Source organism: Mytilus californianus, unplaced genomic scaffold (genome assembly GCF_021869535.1).
Source record: "Mytilus californianus isolate M0D057914Y unplaced genomic scaffold, xbMytCali1.0.p SCAF_11, whole genome shotgun sequence".
NCBI classification, from domain to species: Eukaryota; Metazoa; Mollusca; class Bivalvia; order Mytilida; family Mytilidae; genus Mytilus; species Mytilus californianus.
Window position 1 is genome coordinate 16487104 of NW_026262593.1, and position 19017 is coordinate 16506120.

The 19017-nt window shown below is 33.1% G+C and overlaps 1 protein-coding gene across 1 annotated transcript; it reads left to right on the forward strand.

The window, feature by feature from the left end:
• The first annotated feature begins 10467 nt into the window (after positions 1-10467).
• On the forward strand, positions 10468-19017 carry LOC127719668 (ankyrin-2-like). Its single transcript, XM_052225900.1, has 4 exons — positions 10468-10734; positions 12439-12656; positions 14251-14428; positions 14913-19017. The coding sequence occupies exons 1-4, from the start codon at positions 10497-10499 to the stop codon at positions 18935-18937; spliced, it is 4659 nt and encodes a 1552-aa protein (XP_052081860.1). The 5' UTR covers positions 10468-10496; the 3' UTR covers positions 18938-19017.

Here is a 19017-nt window from a genome sequence, read left to right on the forward strand (position 1 = left end):
TCCTGACGACGTGCTGGTGATTAGAAAAACAGTCCTGGTTCTGTGCACCTATGTCCTGGTTCTGTGCCTTTAAATTTTAGTTAAAAGTAGCAAATATTCAAGATCATTGATGCAGAAAATAGTGTAATTGATAGAAAATATACCTAGCATATATTTGGTGGATATTTCATACGAGCAAAGTTGAGTTTATTTTGTTTTAATTTGATTTTTGAGAGGGGGCAAGATCTTTTTTGTTAAGGTGTTTTAGGTATTTTTTAACTTTTGTTAACTGTTATTCTGAAAATATCTGTGACGCTTGATACAGGTCTGAATTTGGATTGTAATTAAATATTTGACAAAGAACTTAGAATTGGTTATATGATATGAATTTATATTCCATTTTTTTCCTTTCGTGCAATACACTATGCTGTTGCGAATTGACCCCCCCCCCCCCCTTCCAACAAAAAAAAAATTTACCCCCGTTTTTTTTTTTGGCTTTGTTGAATACACTATGCTGTTGCGTATTGACCTCCCCCCCTTTTTTTTTGAAATCTGAAATGAAAATAAAATTGCCCCCCACAATTTCTTTTTTACCCCCCTCCCCCCTCCCTTTTCCAATGGAGTTTGCAACCAGAATTACCAATTTAAATACATCATAAAAGTCTTAAATAGATAATTTAAAATCAGTGTAAGGGAGGTAATCCAACATTCTACAACAGTGTACAATTTTGTTTTTGGATTACCTCCCTTACACTGCTTTTCCCCCTTTTTTGCCCCTAATTCCTAAACGGTTTGAGCCATAACCCCCCCAAAGCCAATCCTAACCATCCCTTTGTGGTATGGAAACCTGTGGCATAATTTCAGAGAGATCCATACACTTAAACACAAGTTATAGTCTGGAAGTTACAAAAATGCTTATTTTTGGCCCTTTTTTGGACCCTAATTCCTTAACTGTTGGTACCATAACCCTCAAAATCAATCACAACCTTCCTTTTGTGGTATTGAACCTTATGGTAAAATTTCATTGAGATCCATTTACTGAAACTAAAGTTATTGTGCGAAAACCAATGTGTTTTCGGACGACGACGACGACGCCAACGTCATACCAATATACGACCGCAAAAATTTTTTGCGGTCGTATAAAAATCGAATCTTAAGCCAGATATATCATACAGTTTTTATATTATACGTTTTCAGGACAAAACAATCAACTCAAACACGTCTGAACGTTAAATGTGTACTCGACTCTCTCTTAACGATAAGATCATTGCCAATTTAAAGACCCCCCCCCCCCCCCCCCTAATCGAACTAATACTGTTGCCGGAGGCAGAGATGCAAATAAATGCTTGAAGATCAATATTTTATCTTTTCGTGTATGTTTTTTTTTCAGTTGAATTTATGATTAAAGATCCCGAAGTATTTGCACCTACCCAAATCGGCTTTTTTGTTAAATGTATCTTTAATTTAAAAATTTACAAATATCTCGTAGTTTCATACTACCAATTGAATATAAACAAGTGTATAAGATGCAAAAATCTTAAATTATACACCTACATTTAACTTTTAAAGGCCATAAAACAGTTTTAAACAATCTAAAAATACAAACTTTATCTAATAAAGAGTTCCCTTTTTTTGGTGGATACCAACCTGTTTCGCCCTAAGCACACCTGGGTCGAGGGGCCGTGTGAGCTATTGACTTGGCTTCCGTATTTAAAAAAAACCTTCTCTGATATTACTTGACCAAATGTTAGCAAATAAATTTTCCTGAGTGAATCAAAGAAAACAATATTCATCAACAAACATGACCACTGTTTGTTAAAATATTCGAGTTGTAGAATGAATAAATGAATATATTAATGTGGAATTTTTTAACTTAAGATGTTCGATACATTGGTAACACCGGCTTCTAGGATAACAATCCTGTCAAGTATGAATTTAATAAAATATTTCAGAAAAGAAGATGGGAATGAGAAATTTTAAGGGCGGTGGGTGTAACAAGATACAAACAGCTCACATGCCTCGTCAGGGTTGAAGCTAAAAAGTGGACCAATATCCATGAACATTTTATTTTAAACCTTTATTCATTCCAACAAGGTTTTTGAGATTTTGTTGAGGATTTTATCACTTACTGCAACAAGAAAGCTTTTAGAATTTAATGCAAAGTAGGTTTAAAGTCTTTCGCCAAAAAATCATATAAATTACTTCTATGCTTAACTCCATCCCTTCTTTACACTATGCTGTTGCGAATTGACTCCCCCCCCCCCCCCCCCCCCTTCCAACAAAAAAAAAATTTACCCCCGCTTTTTTTTTTGGCTTTGTTGAATACACTATGCTGTTGCGTATTGACCTCCCCCCCTTTTTTTTTGAAATCTGAAATGAAAATAAAATTGCCCCCCACAATTTCTTTTTTACCCCCCTCCCCCCTCCCTTTTCCAATGGAGTTTGCAACCATAATTACCAATTTAAATACATCATAAAAGTCTTAAATAGATAATTTAAAATCAGTGTAAGGGAGGTAATCCAACATTCTACAACAGTGTACAATTTTGTTTTTGGATTACCTCCCTTACACTGCTTTTCCCCCTTTTTTGCCCCTAATTCCTAAACGGTTTGAGCCATAACCCCCCAAAGCCAATCCTAACCATCCCTTTGTGGTATGGAAACCTGTGGCATAATTTCAGAGAGATCCATACACTTAAACACAAGTTATAGTCTGGAAGTTACAAAAATGCTTATTTTTGGCCCTTTTTTGGACCCTAATTCCTTAACTGTTGGTACCATAACCCTCAAAATCAATCACAACCTTCCTTTTGTGGTATTGAACCTTATGGTAAAATTTCATTGAGATCCATTCACTGAAACTAAAGTTATTGTGCGAAAACCAATGTGTTTTCGGACGACGACGACGACGACGACGCCAACGTCATACCAATATACGACCGCAAAAATTTTTTGCGGTCGTATAAAAATCGAATCTTAAGCCAGATATATCATACAGTTTTTATATTATACGTTTTCAGGACAAAACAATCAACTCAAACACGTCTGAACGTTAAATGTGTACTCGACTCTCTCTTAACGATAAGATCATTGCCAATTTAAAGACCCCCCCCCCCCCCCTAATCGAACTAATACTGTTGCCGGAGGCAGAGATGCAAATAAATGCTTGAAGATCAATATTTTATCTTTTCGTGTATGTTTTTTTTTTTCAGTTGAATTTATGATTAAAGATCCCGAAGTATTTGCACCTACCCAAATCGGCTTTTTTGTTAAATGTATCTTTAATTTAAAAATTTACAAATATCTCGTAGTTTCATACTACCAATTGAATATAAACAAGTGTATAAGATGCAAAAATCTTAAATTATACACCTACATTTAACTTTTAAAGGCCATAAAACAGTTTTAAACAATCTAAAAATACAAACTTTATCTAATAAAGAGTTCCCTTTTTTTGGTGGATACCAACCTGTTTCGCCCTAAGCACACCTGGGTCGAGGGGCCGTGTGAGCTATTGACTTGGCTTCCGTATTTAAAAAAAACCTTCTCTGATATTACTTGACCAAATGTTAGCAAATAAATTTTCCTGAGTGAATCAAAGAAAAACAATATTCATCAACAAACATGACCACTGTTTGTTAAAATATTCGAGTTGTAGAATGAATAAATGAATATATTAATGTGGAATTTTTTAACTTAAGATGTTCGATACATTGGTAACACCGGCTTCTAGGATAACAATCCTGTCAAGTATGAATTTAATAAAATATTTCAGAAAAGAAGATGGGAATGAGAAATTTTAAGGGCGGTGGGTGTAACAAGATACAAACAGCTCACATGCCTCGTCAGGGTTGAAGCTAAAAAGTGGACCAATATCCATGAACATTTTATTTTAAACCTTTATTCATTCCAACAAGGTTTTTGAGATTTTGTTGAGGATTTTATCACTTACTGCAACAAGAAAGCTTTTAGAATTTAATGCAAAGTAGGTTTAAAGTCTTTCGCCAAAAAATCATATAAATTACTTCTATGCTTAACTCCATCCCTTTACGATAAATAAATTGAACTGTAAAATACTACTTAGTATCTTCCACATGACTTTATAATGTATGATGTATACATATTTATGACAATAACTGTTGTGAGCACAAGATTCACTGCACAGTTTTGAAATTCTGCTTAACTAAAAATTTAAATGTGAAATTAAGTTTTGCGGGATGTAGGTGGGGAGGGGAGAGCGCAAACAAACATGTTAAGCCCTGTCACGAGTGCTTAAAAACAGTGGTTGTCGCTGTTGGCTATCTGTCATATTTGTTTTTTGTATTTTAAATCAGGCCGAAGGTCTTCATTTTTTAATCGTTTTGATTTTTATAGCTAGTATTCGTTATGGTTTTTGCTCGATATTGAAGGTCATACTTTGACTTGCAGTTGATCACATCTTGTTCCATTCTAGTAAGTTTTTATTAGTCATGTATAAAAAGTAAATCTAGGTCATTTTTTTTATCCCGAGTCGAAATGTATTGGAGACAATGTATATATTAAGGAAGAATTAGAGATACCAGTAGTTAGATCAACTAACCTCGATTTTGTAACTGAAATAAACCAGTCAAACTTTTATTGTCATTAGAAATGTCGCTTTACCTTAAGCACCTTTTAAAACTGTTTTAGTTACCATATTATGTTGAGAATCATCAATTTAAGGGCATTTAATATCTTAAATAAAATTATTCTAATTAGATATATTTTCATATGATATTGGACGGAAGATGTTGCCCTTTTATGTAAAATAAGTTACAATTATTTGACAACGCTTATTAAACAGCCAAATGGATTCACAAAAGTAAAAATAAGGGTCAAAAATTCGATTGAAATCAATTCTCTGCCCAATTTTATTGATTCTGTAACGTTTGTTTCAAACAGGATCAACTTTTTACCAAAAATCACCAGCACCGTATCAGGACCCACCAGCACAATACCAGGACCCACCAGCACAGAATCAGGACATGTCTAAACTGAGAAAATGTACAATTTTAATAAATTGCACAGGTTTTTCACAAAATAATTTTGTCGTGTGGATTTGGGTATAGAAAGCGGTCTCCAGGAGCTTTTCTGTTTTATTATTTCAGTTCTAGATTTTCTAAAAATTAGCACTTTTGTGTTACGCTTACTGAAACAGTTTGGAGGGTCACATTTTTAATTGTTTGCATATGAACCCATAAGAAACAAAAATAAAACGTCTCAACTGTTTCCTTCCATTTTTTATTCGAGAAAACGACAAAAATCATTATTTTTGTCTTTGTTTACATATTTCCAATGATCACCAGCACCAGTCAGGACCAAATCACCAGAACAGAACGTTCTCTCGCAGGACAACCTTACCCACCGTGTACATTTGCAATTAGATTTTTCAGAAGATCATGGTAAAATCCTGAAAATTCTGTTTGATAAGGTTGTGCGGAATTGTAGAGTAGAGTACAGAACAGTCTCAATATTTAATCGAATCAATGACTTTTGTTACAAAGTAAGATCTTTCTATGATCTTAAATAAGGACTTCTTGTACGATTCCCATTTGTGTAGAAAAAGAATTGTTCAATGAGAATGTGAAGTTTTTCAATTCAACATGGGGAATAGTAGTGTGTGATTGAAGATTTTGAAGAAGGCATGTAGAGTTTTAAGAATCCATATCAACATGGGGAATAGTAGTGAATAGTAGTGTGTGATTGAAGATTTTGAAGAAGGCATGTAGAGTTTTAAGAATCCATATCTGATTGAAATTACTTGTTTAATATATCTCATCACGATATCTTAGGCAAAGCTGACCTTAGATGGATTTGGCTATTGTTTTTGTCCATTTTGGTCATATAGCTCTTCAACTGGTTCGGTTCACATACATCCTTGGCTTACAAATATTCGAAAGGTGCTTCGGACGCATGAAATTCATAACGAGTTATTTTCAATTTGTTATGACGAAAATCATTTATTGTAGAACAAATTGTAGGCAGTACATTGGAAAGATGTTTAATCGGAATAGCTAGACATTCCGGCATATATATATATTTTTAAAGGATTTTTGTGAAATTAAGGTATGCAGTATAAGGATTTGGGGTTTCTATCGTCCTTTGGTAATGTTATACTAAAAGAGAAAGTACGGATTTGTTTTTCATTTAATTCTTATATTTTAATGAATGACGTAGGGATATATGTGCCTTGCTATGAATGCAAAGCTCTTTTGTTAAACATACAAACATACAAAAGGTTGATTTTTGCTTACAAAAACAATATTGTTTGTTTGTCTGCTGGAACATCAACATATTTGACGGGAAGAGAGAATAAAGCATCCCCAACCTCAGACTTCTTAAATGAGTTAGAAACCCGTGTGATCATGGTACTTTGTAATTTTGTAATGTGCCTCTGAATGCATGACAGAACAGCTTTTTTCTTTGGGATAAAGTTTTGGTTCATCATCATTAAAATTCTTTACATTTAAGAAAGTTTATAACTAACGATTTATGTTATTTCTGTCCACAAATGATTACATTTATAAGTTTAATATGAGGGTATACAATTTAAAGTTCCCATTGATTAGATGATCTACTTGTTTTGTAATATTATTTTTTGTGTGGTTCGTTTTTAACGATATAGAATACAAATATTATATATATATTCAAACATCAAATAATCAGCGCGTAACCAGACAAACAACCTGTTCAGTGACAACCTGACACAATTTATTCACTGCATGTTCACTCAAATATATTCGATAAGAGAAAGAGTAATTCGAAAAAAAAAACGTGAGAGAACTATCTTTTGTCCTCAGTGTATATTTATTTTCTCCATAAAGAGTGAGATATTTATTTTCATACAAATACTACATAATTCATGTTTAAACAGATATAACAAACCGTTATCAACATGTGTTTGAATATTAAAGCAGGTCTACATTCAGATTCGGTCGTGTATGTAACAACGTATTTGATTAAAACGAAATAAATCTCTGTATAACTGAAAAATTATTACACCAGGGTTTTCGATATCACAAACTAGTCAAAACATTTACAAAATTTTATCATCGGTACAAGGACATCATTCGTAAATATAAATCAACATGCAGACATCTTATACGTTCAGGTATTTCACATCCAATGGTAATATTCTATACAAAGCACAAAAATGTCGTCATTTACCTCAAAAGCTAACCAAACCTTTAAACAGACGTATTCAGAAGGGATATGGTTACGATACTGTTGTCAGGTCATTAAAGATGGCATATTTTGGAATTAATATTGATTTACTCGTAGGGTCTTTGCATCGGAAATAAACACGTAAAGCCAGTTGTTGGCATGATACGGATTATGTTCTTCTCATATATTTTATGATGATATGATACTAAACCCCTAACGGAAGGGATTGTACTTAATTTTCATATGATGAAGACATAATCTTTCAATCAGTTTAATTGAGGTCTACAGCTGCCATGTCACATTGTCATTTTGCTTAGTTTCTTCTGTTACCTATTCTGACATCGGACTCGGACTTCTTTTCAACTGAGTTTTACTGTGCGTATTGCTGTGTGTTTGTTTATTCTACATTGGCTAGAGGTATAGGAGAAGGGTTGAGGTCTCACAAAACATGTTTAATCCCGCCGCATGTTTGCGCCTGTCCAAGGTCAGGAGCCTCTGGCCTTTGTTAGTCTTGTATGTTTTTTTTATTTTAGTTCATTTATATGTTTCGGAGTTTAGTGTGACGTCCATTTTCACTGAATTAGTACACTTTTTTGTTTCAGGGGCCAGCTGAAGCCCGCCTCCCTGTGCGGATTTTCTCGCAGTGTTGAAGACCCATTGGTGGCCTTGGGCTGTTTTCTGCTCTTTGGTTGGGTGGTTGTGTCTTAGACACATTCCCCATTTCCATTCTCAATTTTAATTAAATAATTCTTTATTTGCCCATGAATAAATTAATGTTTTTCACATCTATAAGGAGGCCTCTATCAACAATGATAATAGTATCTTTTATTCGTATAAATATTATGTTTACAAAGGGTACAAATAATAAGCTTTAAATGCATAAAAGCTTGACGAATTATGCAATGTAACTCTGGTTGAGTAATTTAAAAACGTAAAAGAAAAATGTAAGTGAAATAGGGAGAAGCTCAATTGTTACTTGATAACAGATATGTAATCATTGCTTGCTTTGAACCTTCTATATTTTTGATATGGCATCAAAGGTAAAGCAATTATTTAAGCATGGTAAATTGTGTAAGGGCCTGTCCCATGTCAGGGTCCAGATATTGTATAGTTGTTTTTGGTTGCTGCCTGTCATTTTTGTCTTTCGTTTATTGTTTTAAAACAAATCATGCCATTGATTTTTTGTCTTTCGAATTCTTTCACAACATTCCGGGGTCTTTTATAGCTTTCTTTACAGTATGAGTTTCTTTCATTTTTGAAAGCCATACCGTGACTTATATTTAATGCTTCTAGGTCATTTGGTCTCTTGTGGATAGTTATTTCAGTGGCAATATACCACCACATCTCCTTATTTTTATATATTCATAATTCATGAAATGTCATTACGAATCAAGTAATGATAGATTGATTATATGTGGCAAATTATAGTCACAAGTTAATAATTAGTTGTCGTGTAATGATATAATGAATCAATGATGTGACAAATGTTTTACAATATCTAAGGTTAAGTCGTTGTTTAAAATCCATTTAAAGGTCCTTTTTTAATTGATATTTTATTTGTGATACCAACATAATGCTTTTAGGTCGACTGGATCCAAATTCCAATTGTTTCTACTGGACCTTTTATATAGAAATACTGCATAGTTTGCTTTTTGAATTCTACCGTAGATGTGCATATCTTGATATCCACTAAGTCATTTTGAGGTATTCTGCATATATCAAAATGTCGGAGAGATTTAAACATTGTATAATTTGCGAATATGAAAATAAGCAGGTGTGGTACCATTGACAATGTGACAACTATCTACTAGAGGCTAAATGACGTGGATGTCAACTAAAGGTCACCGCAAGGCATTCAACAATGAGCACCAACTAGCTACTCTTACCTTCACGTCGAGAATATAGGACTAGACTTTGTTTAAACGTTTGCTTTTCGTGGTTGTTGTTCTTTTGCTAGCTCAAAGGGAAATACTTTTGGTAAAACTATGCCGGGTAAGAAATTGTCCATAATTCATTATTCCCAGCATGACAATTAATTAAATGCAGCAAATTATTCATTAAAAGCATACAACAGACACTGTTCAAAGGAAGAGGTATGACTAGAGCAATTATCTGGCACTAAAATAAAAACAAAACTGCGAAATCCTTTCATCATCACGCCAGTCCTGTTGATAAATAAATGGATTTTAATAATCTGAACATTAAAGATAAAAAACATAAAGACATCATCAACATATTGAAAAAATACATGTCTGACCTAAGTGGTCATTTTACAAATGGTTTTAGAAAACATATGGATTTGTGGCATGATTTTTGTTGAGACAACTATCCACTAGTAAATAAAAAAAAACTTGAAGTTAACAGTTACATGTTATCATTCAGTTTTAACAAAGTGTAATATCCATACCATATCTATAGTCCCGCTTGCAAAAAACTGAAATAATACAAACGAGAAAAACAAAATGCTCTGGATTAGACAAAACCGATAACCGAAATATAATATAGCAAGACAGCAACCAACAACAACCAAAGAATTACGTGCTCCTGACTTGTGACAAACACAATAATATTGCAGCGTCACAAATGCTTATTAAGTCTCAACTCTTTCAAAACCAAATAATACAGAAGGAAAAACTGTACATTATTAGTTTGATAAAGTTCAACTTGTCAGATCGGCACGAAGCACAAGAACAAACAAGTAATAAAATGACAAAAGATACAAAATACAAAATACCAATCTAAGAGTACCTTCAATTACTGAAAGCTTGTTTAAAGCTTATAACAACTAATAAAAGTAATGTTTTCAAACATAAAATATCAATCAGTACCCATCTTATAAATTTAGTGTAAAGACGTCATACACAACTTTCGAAAAACATGACATTGTGTAATGCATTGATATAATAACAACAAAGTGTTAAACCATACGTGATCATAAATGTATAGTAGTACAGACTTAGTCTTATGTTTTAATGACATTATCTTGAAATAACGGTAGTCGATATAACAAGAAGTTATGGATTTTTTTCTATATCAAAAGATTAAGTACTTTGAACTTTTTATACAGAAGGGAAGTCTTTAGTATGCATCTTACTTGACCCTTTGTCTTCCGAAATTCTAAAACACAAAAGACTAAATGTATTATGCAAAAACGTTGATACGTCTCTTTCGTTGGATGAACAAACATTTCTATCATAATTAGAACCAAAAAATCCATTAGCTATATAATGATGTCTATTTATTTTGTTCTATATAAATTAATAAGAAAATCAGTAATTATTTCTGAATAAGATATAGTATGAAATATACATTACCTTTCTATATTGCAGATAAGAATGACATATTTAGGAAATACATCTATGACATCGCTTTCAAAAGACGAGACAAACTTTCTTCGATTAGCTCATCTCATTATTCGAATTTCTCCTAGAGCTGTTAGAACTCGATTCAATCATCACTTCAACCCTGGTGGATTACACATTGTTTTGAATCGAGAGAAGAGCAAAATAAACAAACTGTTTTGCAAAAGAATCCTCAGTCAGTTACAGATGAATATATTGTTTTCAAGTTCTGGTAAGGTGGTATTCATTTTCATTAAACGTCCTCGTTAACATTGTGTCAAAATTCGATAATTATTCCTTCAAGATACTTCAAATAAAAAATAATAATAATTTTAACATACATTACATGTACAAGATACAATAAGCAGCTTTATGCATTTCCTTCGAACAGAAGTACCGAAATCATTCCTTTGAAAAGTATCTAAAACATTAATCGAGGAGACATGATTTTTTTTTTTTTTGGGGGGGGGGGGTCGTTTTTCCGTCTTCCAGATCAAATCAATCAATATGAGTCATTACCCCCAAGCAAGTATGGACACTGTAGATTCTTATCCTTCTAATGATATATCGTTTTGGGTTAGTTGTGTAATAATTTGGAAAACAAAATGATTTGCGGACGTCCTTGCCGAAATGATCATCGGTTTCGAATTTTATGTCTACTTTTGCCCATTCTAGCGGGAAAATTGAAATATACGAAATATCTATCGATTTGTAAAAATATAATATAACAAATGACGGATGTACAGTGCTTTATATTTGTTTTTAAACACAGGCGACCTTTTAACATGATGGCTTCAATTGTTAGACTGTTTTGTAGATTTCAGTCAGTCGTTGGCCAAACCTTTCGGTATTTTGGATCGCTAGTGCTCTTCAACTTCGTACTTTATACTACAACTTTAATGGAAGAACATATTTTGGGGTTTCCTGTAACCAAAAATAATGAGAGTTCTACCTACTCGTACATATCATTTTAAAGTGTCCTCTATATACTTTCGGGTTGCCTTAGTTTTGTATACAACTACATAATTATTTGTAAACTGCACAAGAACAATACAAATGTATCATGTTAGGAGCAACCGTTTTGACACACTGACAACAAAAGATTTCTGCGAGGCTAACCGACCTCCCTCTCCCTTGTACGACTATTTTTTTTTTGTACTCTCGTTAACCAAAGTTTGTGACATTAAAAGATAATGACAACATTTGGGGTTACATATATGGAACACTTTTATTAATCACAAAATTTCATACATATACATATACATTAAGATTGTAAATATTTGTTCTGCATTAGAAACACATATTTTATGCGTCACCTTATTCTTGTACGTGAAGTGCAGTGACTTGTTTATATTGATATTTCTCTTATATTGCTCAGATATACCTTTTTGTAGTTAAGTTATTCAAAACACTAATGTTTTTCTACCCTAGGCTTAAAATACCTTAGCCGGATTTGGTACAACTTTTCGATAATTTTCGGTTTAATGTACTTCAACTTCATATTTGAGTTGACCTTTTAACTGTATCGCGCGTCTGTCCTACCATTTTATTTTATAATCTGTAACGCGCGTCTGACGTACCATTTTACAAACTTCGTATCTTTGATGAGTGGGAACAGACAGGAACACGTGAATATTTTGTCAAACGATCTGTATGACGTTGTGGGTTTTGTACTTTGAATCACATGTTTTTTGTTGCCATTTTACATCGGGGAACTAATACTGCAATAGGATATTTCCTATCTGAAATTACTTTGAATCACATGTTTTTGTTGCCATTTTACACCGGGGAACTAATAATGCAATAGGATATTTCCTATCCGAAATTTTTATTTTATAATGTTTTAATCAGTAGGTATTCTTTTTTACTACTTTTGTATCGACACACTATGATACACGTACATACATATTATATACATACATACTTACATTTTTAGGCTTGGTTAAATCAGAGCATATGGATATAACATTGATGATATGCCTACTGCGGAATATAGCCAAACTTAAAATACATGATGTTCTTCCAAACTGTCTTGATATTAGTGAAGAAGCTGACCTTTCTAGAATTAAATATTACAGAAATGATTTTGTGCATGCTACGGAAGGCATAATTGACGATAACAGTTTTACAAATGTATGGAACGAGGTATCAGAGGTAAGTGTAAATTCATCACAATTATTAATAGAGAAATGGATTCTCTCTCAAATCATTTCGTCAGCGAAACAACAACTACATTTTCCACTATCTTTACGCTATAGTTCATATTTTTCTGTTATTGTTTACCATATATTGTTACCTCACCACTGTACAATTGTATTATTTTCTATTATTGTATTTTTCTGTATACCTTTGTATCAGCATGGGTTTTTATCAGAATAAAGCGTATTTTTTATATAATATGTTTTATTCTTCTAATGTTTAAATTTGCTTATTACAACTGTGACAGAAATCTTTAGTTTTTTCTCTATTGAGAAGTTATGTTTCTTTTGTGTTATTTGTCAGATAACACAAATAGTCTATGTTACCCATTTTTAAACCTAATCAAAACAGATTGAATGCGGTATGATACAAAGTATCAAGGTTATCTGCCCGTGTATACCGATGTTAGTTGAAATATCGTTTCATACGGACACACATTGAAATGAACCTTAGTCTTTGGAATAGCCATATTTGGACCATCTTCTTGAATATATGTTTTGACCCCTCGCCATAATCAGGACATGCTCTCTGTCAAATCGTATTAGCCGACATAACTGCAAAATATATTTGCACACAGATTTACCATCAGACAAAGACATTTTCTGAACAGAAAACCATGAAAACAGAAAATATGATCAAAATGAACGTAAACGGAACACTTCCGCCTTTTTTCCGACTGTCATACAAGTGAGAGGTTTAGCTAGTTTTAAAACCAGGTTTAATCCACCGATGTCTACATAAGAAGATGCCTGTACCAAGTTAGGAATATGACAGTTGTTTTCCATTCGTTTGATGTGCTTGAGCTTTTGATTTTGCCAATTGTTAAGGGACTTTCCGTTTTGAATTTTCCTTGGAGTTCGGTATTTGACTGCTGTTCCACAGATTTTGACATTTTAACCTATTATGTCTGTTTGTTTTGCTCACACTTTGCTGTCAACATTATGGAATTCTATGCGACTGTCATACAAGTGAGAGGTTTAAATAGCTATAAAACCAGGTTTAATCCACCATTTTCTACATAAGGAAATGCCTGTACCAAGTTAGGAAAATGACAGTTGTTTTCCATTCGTTTGATTTGTTTGAGCTTTTGATTATGTCATGTGATAAAGGACTTTCCGTTTTGAATTTTCTTTGGAGTTCGGTATTTTTGTTATTTTACTTTTCATTAGTCAAGAAATAATAAACCTGTAGTGAAAACAATCGGAATTGCATGAACTAAAAACAGATTAAGAATATGCATGTCATAACCATCTTCTGCTATGCTAGGCATACATCACCCGTCATATGATTCAAAAGTGCATTATATGCATGAGTAAATATCAGAGACAGTATTATAATAACGCTAATGGTGTTAGAATGGCATAAATGGGACCTATGACTTAAAATCATACTCATTATTGAGTCGGAAAACTAAGACATTGAAACGGTCATCCATTAAATCGAATAAAAGAGTGGGATACTTTCCGGAATAGATGTTCATAATCTTTTATGTCCCACATATGCTGTTAACGATTACGAGTTTCATTTTTGTACATCTAATCTTTTACAGGCTGTTATAAGACTGGGTGGAAAAGCTTTAAAAGATGAGTGTGACTCACTTCTTGTAGGAGAACTGGATAGGTCGTACAGAGATGTATATTTACAACAAATTTGTAAAGAAAATAGACTAGAAGAAGTCGAAGAAAAGCTAAAGAAACTAGAAATAAAGATTTCGGAATATACAAGAGGTAGTATAATGATGCGTAGAATAGATGATTGATAAATAGTTATCACAAATGTGCGCTCACTAGATATAGTTACTATACTTACATACGATTTTTCTTACCTATTGGAACGATGTAAATTCTTCATAACATGACATTAATTATACGTCTCCGTTTATCCCTAAAAACAAAGATAAACGACCATGAACAATACGTGATCCAGACCAGTTTAACATGCACACAAACCTCCCATACACCTTTCTAAACAATATTTATCAAAATTTAAAAAATAACTATGGGTTTTTTCAATGCATTTTAGTTACCAACAGGATTGCCGCTAATAACATAAACGGTACCCATTTCTATGCACCAGATGCGTATTTCGACAAAAATGTCTTCAGTGATGCTCGAAGCCGAACTATTTTACAAAATCACTTACTAGTACTTGAACATAAAAATAATGCAAGTACATATTGCATAATAACGCGTTGATCTTGTATATATTCAGACGATAAGGAAGAAGAATTCGAAGAGTGGAGAAAAGAAAATGAAAAATTCGTTACCACAACAGCCGTGACAGCCATTCTTGATATCATTAAGAAAAAAAGTTTTACTGTTTTAACTGGAAGTCAAGGTATCGGAAAATCTGCAATAGCTCGACATTTGTGTATACTATTGAAAGATACAGAAAAGTTCATTGTAATTACAGGTTTGCAACCAAGTGACATTATCAAGTCTGTCAAGAAAGACAACAATCAAATATTCTTAGTGGATGATCTGTGTGGTAATTTTTTGCCGGACCAGAATGAACTAAACATTTGGATTAGACTTGAAAAGAAAATAAATGGGTTTCTTAAATCGCAAAGTTGTAAAATTATTGCAACATGCAGGTTGCAAATATGGAATAGTAAACCTTTTGAAAGATTCAAAGAGTATTTTGCTACAACAGAATGCAATTTATCCAGTGAACATTTTGCAATATCAACGGAAGAAAAACGTTCAATTGCAGAATCATATCTTGGAAAAGCAGTTTTAAGAGAAATTTCTGATGAAGTTATGAACAAAGCAGAAATGTTTCCACTTCTATGTTCAATTTATTCTAACTCCAAACATAAAAATGTGTACGAATTTTTCCTGTGCCCGTATGAAGTGTTTGAGAGAGAATTAAATGAAATGCAGCATTTCAATGGAGGATGTACTGTTGGCCTGGCTTTGTTGGTTGTTTTAAACAACAACATTAACAAAAATTTGTTTTTCGATGCACTTTCCAGTGAAACCAATAATATGTTTGACAGTTTGTTTGAAGATTGCAACGTTTCCCATAAGTTTACAAGGAGTCATATCTTGTCTTGTCTGCTTTCCCTAGAAGGTACATTCATTAAAGAAAGTGCGAAAACAATTGCTACTCGTCATGACAGAATATTCGATATTATTTCATTGTACTTCGGCAGACAAATAATTTCTAGTATTTTACATTATGGAAATAGAAACTTTGTTCGCAAACGTATTCAATTTGAATCAATAAAAGAAGAACATAACAAATTTACCATTCTACTACCAGTAAACAAGGAGGACTTGTACTTCAAAAACCTTCATTCAGATATTTTGCAAAGAAAGTTTTTGAATTTATTCAGCATATATCAAATCAAATATGAATCGTTTCAAAGGAAATTACTCTCATTTATTTCTAAACACACGAATACAGTTAAACTTTTAACATCAAATCGATGGCCTCTTTATCTCTGTGCTTGGTTTGATGTCAGAACAGTTGCAAATTTTCTTATGGCCAAACAAACTAACAATACAAAGAGTGACATTATCGTATCCGAGACAGTTGAAACGAGTGATAGATATGCTATGACCTGTGATGACGCATTAGATGAAACTTTGATGAGTTTTATAACATTGGGTCAACGTAAGATACAGTCTATTCAATCCGATCATAATATTTATAACAATATGGAAGATTATAATGAAATCTCTTGTGAAAAAGTGAATGAGGAAAACGCTGATTCTACTGATAATGAGGACCTAACAGAGTATTATAAAAGGAAAGGTTTAAATGTATTTTTCGAATATTTGAAAGTAAACAATGCCCCTCTCATGGTTTGCTGTGCTCTCGGACACCTTTATCTAACAGAACTGTTTATAAAGTACTTTGATATCAATACTCCTGATATGTTTGGTAATTCGCCATTGGTACTAGCGGTTTCCCAAAATCAATACGATATTACAAAACTTTTAATACGTAAAGGAGCTGTCATCAATGAGTTTGAAGATCAGCAGAATTGTCCATTATTTCAAGCATGTGCACTGGGCTATTTACATATTGTTGAACTTCTTTTGGATAATGGAGCCGAATCGAATACATGTTTGAAAGGGGATGCTTTTCCGTTAATAATTGCTTGTGAAATGGGTCATGGCACAGTTGTTGATGTACTTTTAAAGTATAGCACTAACGTTAACCATCAGATTAAAGAAGGTTTGTCGGAGGGAAATACCGCACTTTATGTTGCAAGCAGGAATGGATACACACCAATTGTAAAATGCTTGTTGCTGGCAGGCGCGGACGTTAATCTTGCTAATACGCGAGGACAAACACCACTATTCATTTCAAGTCTAAAAGGTCATTTAGAAATTGTAGAACTGCTTCTTCATTATAACTGTAATATTAACAAGTTGGATGATATAGGTGGAAGTCCATTTTACTTTTCATGCCAAAACAGCCATATTGATATTTGTAAACTGTTGTTAAGACAAACTGCGAAACCAGATATAAACATCCGGCCACATAATTTTGGACATACTCCATTAATTGTATCCAGTTTTAAAGGGGATTTACAATTAGTTAATGTATTGTTACAACATGATTGTGATGTCAATTTACAGGATAAAGGATTGAGGTCAGCTTTACACTATGCAGTCTTTAAAAATCATAATAATATTGTGAGAATTTTGTTAGAAAATAGTATTGATGTAAATCTCCTAGACAGTCAACAGAAGTCTGCCTTACTGTATGCTTGTGAGAAAGGGCATACTGACATTGTGCAATTGCTTTTAGATATCAGATGTGTTAGTAATACAGTATTTCAATGCGATATAAACCAAGGAAACAAGATAGGTACTCTACCGCTTTGGGTAGCTTGCTTTAAGGGTTATACCGAAATCGTCAAAATGTTACTACAGCAAAACTGCGAAGTAAACAAATTGGACGAAAAGGGAGGTAGTTCCTTTTACATAGCTTGTCAAAACAACCATATAGATATTTGTAATTTACTAATGGAACACCACGTTCAACTTGATATAAACATAAGCCTTAATGACTTGGGTTATACACCTCTTATAATTGCGAGTTTCAAAGGTAACATTGCTGTTGTTGAACTACTGTTAAAAAATAAATGTGATGTCAATCTTTGTGATAAAGAAAATCGTTCAGCATTATTTTGTGCAGTTAGAGGAAATCAGATAAAAATTGTAGAGCTTTTGTTGGATCATGATGCAGACTTTACTCTCTGTGATGTTAATCAACGCAATGTTTTGCATGTTGCTTCCATGTATGGTTTCACAGACATACTCAAACTACTGCTGACATATGCTTCTGATATTGACGCATATGACTCACATCAACAAACAGCTTTGCACTTCGCAGTGAAAAAAGGTCATGAAGACACTGTTAAAGAACTCCTTGAAAGAAATTGTAACCCAAATCTTTGTAACGATGAATGTCAGTCTCCGTTACATACTGCCTCATATTTTGGTTATGCAAACTTAGTTAAGATTTTGTTAGAGTATAATTGTAAGGTTTATATCCGAGATGAGTATAAAAGGACGGCATTACATCGAGCAGTCGAAAAAGAAAACAAAGAAGTTGTTCAAATATTTCTACAGTCAAACTTCGATGTCAATATAAGCGATTATTACCGAGGATCTGCCTTACACATTGCTATCTTAGAAAATTACGAGGATGTAGTTGACTTACTGTTACAATGCTCTAGATGTGATATTAACTTGCAAAACGAAGAACTAAAAACTCCGCTCTTCATTGCATGTGAACACGGAAAAATGAATTTGGTAAAGCTGTTACTTAAGAAAACAAAAACTCCCGACATTCCAAACATTTCTGGACAAACGCCATTATTCATTTCGTGTTATAAAGGATATTCAGAAATAGTGCAAATGTTGGTTCAAGAGGGAAGCAGCACCAGTTTAAAAGATAAACAAGGAAGGAGCCCTTTTCACGTAGCCTGTCAATATAACCACGTACAAACAGTTCGAATGCTCTTAAGCCTGGAGGAAAAACCAGACGTAAATTCCCAATCAAATTCTGGTCAGACGCCATTAATGACAGCCATACAATATGGTCATAATGACATTATCTATGCATTATTAAAAAGTGAATGTGATATAAATATCAAAGATAGTCAACAAAGAACAGCATTATATTATCTCGGCAATGTCACAAAATATTTTTTTTCGATTTACTTTCAATTGATATGTAATCTTATTGAAATGATAACGATGAAAGAAAAATGAAGAATGGATCATTCATTTTAATCAAATCCATTCGTTTTGTAGAGGAATCGTTTTATTAAAATGTTTAATTTGCTCCTCTT